The sequence below is a fragment of the Macrotis lagotis genome, chromosome 8 (assembly GCF_037893015.1).
Source record: "Macrotis lagotis isolate mMagLag1 chromosome 8, bilby.v1.9.chrom.fasta, whole genome shotgun sequence".
Classification (NCBI taxonomy): Eukaryota; Metazoa; Chordata; class Mammalia; order Peramelemorphia; family Peramelidae; genus Macrotis; species Macrotis lagotis.
In genome coordinates, this window is record NC_133665.1 from 109,929,965 (window position 1) to 109,935,964 (window position 6,000).

The 6,000-nt window shown below is 41.9% G+C and overlaps 1 protein-coding gene across 1 annotated transcript in view; it reads right to left on the reverse strand.

The window, feature by feature from the left end:
• WDR82 (WD repeat domain 82) overlaps window positions 1-5,559 on the reverse strand; it is a 19,645-nt gene extending 14,086 nt beyond the window's left edge. Inside the window, exon 1 of the mRNA XM_074198125.1 lies at window positions 5,089-5,559. Within this exon, the coding sequence (XP_074054226.1) occupies window positions 5,089-5,249 (161 nt within the window). The 5' untranslated portion in view covers window positions 5,250-5,559. The remainder of the gene's footprint in view (window positions 1-5,088) is intronic.
• Between the last annotated feature and the right edge of the window lie 441 nt (window positions 5,560-6,000).

The window sequence follows — 6,000 nt, forward strand, 5'->3', positions numbered from 1 at the left end:
TTAAGGATATGATTTCTCTGTCATCACATTCAACTGAGATCAATGTATAACATGGAACCAATGTAAAGACTAACAGAATGCCTTCGGGGGGGGGGCGGGGGAGAGAAGCAAGAATGGGGGAAAATTTGTAAAACTCAAAATAAAGAAAATCTTTCTTAAAAAAAAAAACAAAACGGGGGTGGCTAGTTGGCTCAGTGGATAGAGCACCAGCCCTGGAGTCAGGAGTAGCTGAGTTCAAATCCGGCCTCAGACACTTAATAAAAATTACCTAGCTGTGTGCCTTGGGCAAGTCACTTAACCCCATTGCATTGCCAAAAAAAAAAATCAATCTATATTTGCTAGGATTTCTATAAGTTTACATAGTCATTTTTTTACTTGATTTTCAACTATACAATTTAAGAATCATGCCCCTTTAACATAGTGCAAAGGTATAATCAACTGTTAAAATTGGTTATTAAACTTCCCATATAGCTTTTACAGATGAAGCTATAGTTTTGCTTGGTAATCTCATTTCACTGAAAAACACTCTCAAAATACTTCTGAAGTTAAGCAAAGTTATTTATCACTTTTGGTCAATTCTTTTCCCTTGACGCTTTCAAAGAATTTGGGCATAAAATCATATTATCTGTTCAAGATGAACAATCCCAAGAACAATACAAAACAATCTTTTGAATATGAAACTATATTTACCTATCTTTGCAATATAAAGAAAACCTTCAAATGAAGCAATCTTTCATTACAAGCATGGAAAAATAACTAACATATGACAGAAATTTTATTTGTTATCTAAGTTTCAAGGGCTTCTTTCTATGGACCTTATAGTTGAATTGACTGTTCTATTCTTTTCACACACACCCCACCTCCACCACAGAAATAACTCATCCCACACAAAACTATATTAAAATTTCCCCATCGTTTTCCTTTCTGACCCTCTCTAACAGCTGAAAGAACTGGATCAGCTCTGAACTTGCTTTATTCGTTTTTATTCATCTTGTCTCCCTTACAAGATTATAAACTCTCAGAAAATTAGTCTTATAACCTACTATCACGCACACAAAAAAACAAAAAAAGTCTGTTGAACAAATGTAAATGTTTTAGCTTCAGTCTCCAGGTGAGTCCTAGAATAGTATAACTAAACCACTGCTAATACTGGATTTGGAATCGAATGACCTAGCTTCAAATATTAGTTCTATCACTACTTGACATTAGGCAAGTCATATGTAACTCTCTTGGTCTCTTTCCTCAGCTGTAAAATGAAGAGTAAGACCTCTAAATTCTCTTTCATCTCCAAATTTATGATCCTACTGAAGACAACCAAGAAAGGAAAACGGAGGGAGCAGGTAATATTTCCCTTATTTATAAAAATGCCTGTAGTTTAGGCATAAGGCCAGATACCCAAAACTTTATGAAATGTTTAAAGACCATGGAAATCAAATAAAGTATACTAGCAATGTGACACTATGTTGCAAAAAACAGAACAACTCTCATTCCTCACATGTGACATCACCAATACTGATGGCTCTCCAGGTACCCCAAAATGTATACTCCAAAATACTCCAAACAATATACTTTCAGTCTGATTAAGTTAGGTCTTATGTAAGAAGCAAATAGCTTTTTGAGGGCAGCTAGATCAGGCAGTACCCAAAACACCAGATCTAGAGTTAGAAAGAACTGAGTTCAAATCCAGTCTTAGGCACATATTATTAACAGTGTGATCATAGGCAAATCACTTAATACTTTTAGTCTCAGTTTCCTCAACTGTAAAAGGAGTTGGAATAGGAAATGGCAAACTACTCCAGGATCTTTGCCAAGAAAACCACAAATGAGGTCAAAAGACTCAGGCACAACTGAGCAACAGCAAAGCTTCTGGAGAAGAGGAAGGCAAAAATTAATCTTAGGAGCTAGCAGGCAAACTTAGTTTGAGTAAAGGGCAGTTTTATCTTCATTTAGTCTAATTTTAGCAGTGTGAATATAAGCAGTTAGCATCTAAAAAAGAGAATTTTGTGACTAAAACTTTCAGTTTTCACAACCAGATGCGACAGACTTTCTCCTCTTTACTAGGTGAAAATAGGTTGTTTGCATTTTTATACACATTTACATTCTTGACTTTGTTGGGCTTGGAAAGCAGAGATGGCTTTTCCAGATTTGATATGCTATATAAGTCTGAAGATTGGTTTCTTTTCTTTAAAGGTTTTGATTTTTTTAATACTGACTTTTCCATAAATATTCCAACTTACCCTCCCTTATAACTACAACTAAAACTAAAAGCAATTGTCTTGACACTGCAGCACTCTGGGTACCCTACAAGATTAGTTTCTGATTATTTCAGTTACAGGTTGTATTTATGAATGATGCTCCCTTTAAAAAGCCACTATACAAGTTTTATATTTGCAGCTTATGAATTAGGAAAATATTGTAATAATGAGGTTTGAAAAGAAGGTTAGGTATGCATTATAATTAGGATTAGGGTTTTATATCTTCTTGTAGAATATGTAAGAAGTTGGAAGGCAGAAGAAAGGAATTAAGAGTTAAAAGGTAAGCATAGAGATGAAAACTTCAAGAAAACAGTAGAACAGAATTGTTTGATCTCTCTGGGACTCATTTTCCTCATTCTATATATGGAGAGAATTGAACTAAACGACCTCAAGGTTTCCCCCATTTTAACCTAAGTGATTCTGCATCAACATGAACAAAACGTTCTTGGAAGGTGAAATCATTCAGTGATTTAGTTGGCCTTTTAAAATCTCTTTAAATAGCTTCAAATGTATTTTGTTTTAGCGTTATCAAACACAGATCTTGTTTCCTCATTAGACAAAACTTGAAGAGAACAGATTGTCTCTTATCTAAACTTTAAGTTTCCACAGTAGAGCTTTTTAACCAGGATTCTATGAACTTTTTAAAACTTATTTTGATAAATATATTTCAATATAATTTTTTCTGTAATCCTTGATTTACTTTATATATCTAAAAACATGATTCTGAGGAATCCATAGGTTTCACCAGGCAGTGTCAAAACATCCTGACATCAAAAAGGTTCAGGATCCTGTTTTACACAAAATAGGCACTCTAATAAAACACAACTGTGAAAGTGAAAGGTTGAAAAACCCAAGAGGAAAATTTAAATTCAAATAAACAGGAAAATGCTTAGCAACTAGTACTTGTTTTAATAATTTTTCCTATCCTAAATTAAGTCCTAATAGCTTAAAGGCACAGCATGCAAATTTAGAGTTAAAAAAAAAAAAGCAGGGTTAAAAAAAACAATCTTTTTCCAAGCTTTAACAACTTGAATTCACTCTAAGATTTGGAAGAGACCTTTTAAAAATAGTCTATTCCAGTCTCCTGATTTTATTTGAGAAATCTGAAGCCCAGGAAGTTTAAGTGGCTTTTGTACAAGGTTACACAACCAGTAGGCAGTAGAGCAGAGAGATAAGAGCGTAGCTGCTCTTTTCAAATCTACTTGCCCAAAGTCATAAGTGATCAAGGAAAAAAAGGAAGAATAAAGGATGAAGAAATTTGCCCTATACTCTGAAAATCAGTTGACAAGCCACTCAATAACAAGCATTCAAAAGACTATTATAAGTCTATTTGATTACTTCCAACAAATCCAAAAGGTGACCTTTTTCTTCTGCTTCCAACAGAGAAAGATAATCCAAGCACAGAAAACTACTAAATCCCTTCATTCAAACTTGTCTGTGTATCTCAAGCAGCTTCACTGACCCAAAGTTCATTCAAGGACACAGATAAAGGCAAAGGGTACCCCTACTAGTAGTCCTTCAACTAATTTTTCATCAGTCACTGAGACTCTAAGTCTACCCATTCCTTCTAAAGAGCTTACAATCAAAGATTACTCCAGAGTCCAAATTTAATGTTTCTCTACATCATTTTACAATGCTAAACAATTAGCAAACCTTTCAACAAAATTATTGCCGAAAGTCTTTTTAAAAAAAAGCTGTAACACAAAAATACTAAAATAAATTGAAGTCGGGAGTAGGGGGGGAGAGGAAAATCACCTCACCTAAATTAAAATACATACCAAACAATCCAAACTCAATTAGCGTTTGATTTACAAAAATCACAAAATGATCTCAATTCCTAAAACGTACAGTTTGAGACAAGAGAAACCAAACTTAGTAAGATAAAAGTCTAGGAGAAATGTAGAAGAAAAAAAAAATCCAGCAAAAAATTTTAAAGTAAACAGGAGAAAGTTTGGACCTGGAATGAAAGTAGGTGGAAGTTGAGTACTACACCTCTCTTGATCATTGGATTTAAGTAAGACACGAATGCATCTTATCAGGGTTGGACAGGTAGGAAGCAATAAAGTTTCTTATCACGATATTTGGCACAAGGTAGGAGAATTAAATATGAGAAAAAGAGCACCTCAATTAATATCAAAACGGACCAGTCACGTTTCCCTCGAGTAAGAAGCCAAAAAACAAAACATTAAAAAAAAAACCACTCATACCACACACCCAGAAAACAAAATACTCAGCATTAAAGAATAAATTTCAAGTCGTATAAAGAGTTCTCCATAAAAGACACTGATCTAATTCACAAAAGAGCGGCTGAATAATACCATCATAAACTAGAATTATTAGGAATGTGCTGATTCGGGAAGAAGTAAGTGAGAAAGTTGAGTGGGCAGGGGTTATAAAACACAGCCAAAAGTTTAACTGAGGTCACTCGGGATGTGACTAAAGGCTTATATTGTTTAAAGAAAATCAACATGTTTTGCCACTTTCGTGCGACAGCTTTCCAAGTCTTTTTTTTTCCCCTCCCCTAAGTAACTAAAATGTAAAAAAGGTCATTTGCTAAAAAAGGGGGGCCAGGCTGGGATTTGTTCTACGAGGTACCCCAAAAGACGGTCCTTTGAAAAGTAGCAGTTCTACGCCAATTCTCACGGGCTGTCAGGAAGGTGTGACCTTGGCCCCGTCACTGCCCCCACGCGAGACCCCGACGCGCGGGAGTTCCGACCCCGCCGGCTTCCTTTGTAAGCTCGGGGGCGTCTGCGCCCTTAAGGGTGCCACCCCGGAGGGGGCGACTGGGCCACGCGCTGCCCGGGCCCGCTCCGGCCCGTGCCCGCTCACTCACTTGCCCTCCTGACAGTCGTACAGGACGATGGAGTCGTCGTCGCTGCTCGAGATGACGGTCTCGCCGTTGGGGCTGAAGTCGAAGCAGTTGATCTTGTCCGAGTTCTCCCGGAACACCTTGGCCACGCGGAAGCTCCGCAGCACGATGTCCGTCAGCTTCATGGTGCCGGGCCGGGCCCAGAGGCGGGGAGCGGCGGGAAGGAGGGCGGGCGGCCGCGAGCGCCGGGGGAGGCCGGGGCGGGGCCCCCGGGGGAGGCGCGGCGAGGCCCGAGGGCGGTCGGGGCGGCTAGCTCGTGCGCCCCCGGCGCGTCCCCTGGGTCGTCGCGGCCGTGCTCCCTGGGCGCGGGCCGCGAGGCTGCTTCTCACGGCCTCCTCAGGCCCGGCCGGCGCGGCTCCGGCTCATTGTGTCCGCCATTTTGGGGCGAGAGGCAGAAGCAGGGGGCGCGGGGGCGCGGAACCACCGCCGCCAGCGTAGTGCACTGTGGGAAAGGAATCAGGGAGGGGGGCGGGGTGGGGGAGGGGCGGCGGGGCAAGGTGGGAGCGGAGGCGCCGCGGCGCCTGACGGGACCGCGCAGAGGCGGGGGCGGGGCGGCGACGTCACGGGGAGGGGGAGGGGCCGCCAAGCTCGGGCCCCGGCTTTAGAGCGGCCCGCGGACACGAGTGAAAGCGGTTTTCTAGGATTCCGTGGAGAGCCGGCAGCGTGCGCGCGTGCGCGTGGGGGGGGGCTCGCTGCCCCGGAGGACCATGGGAGATCCCTTCTCCGGGCAGAACAATGGGAAAAGCACCTGCCCGGCCCGCAGGCGGGGGGGGGGCACCGGCGCTTTACCTGTCAGCCCAGGTGCGCGCCCGCTCCGGCCTCCGCCTCCCGGGCCAGGTGCCCCTGGGCGCTGGGAAGGAGCATGACCCCGGGGAG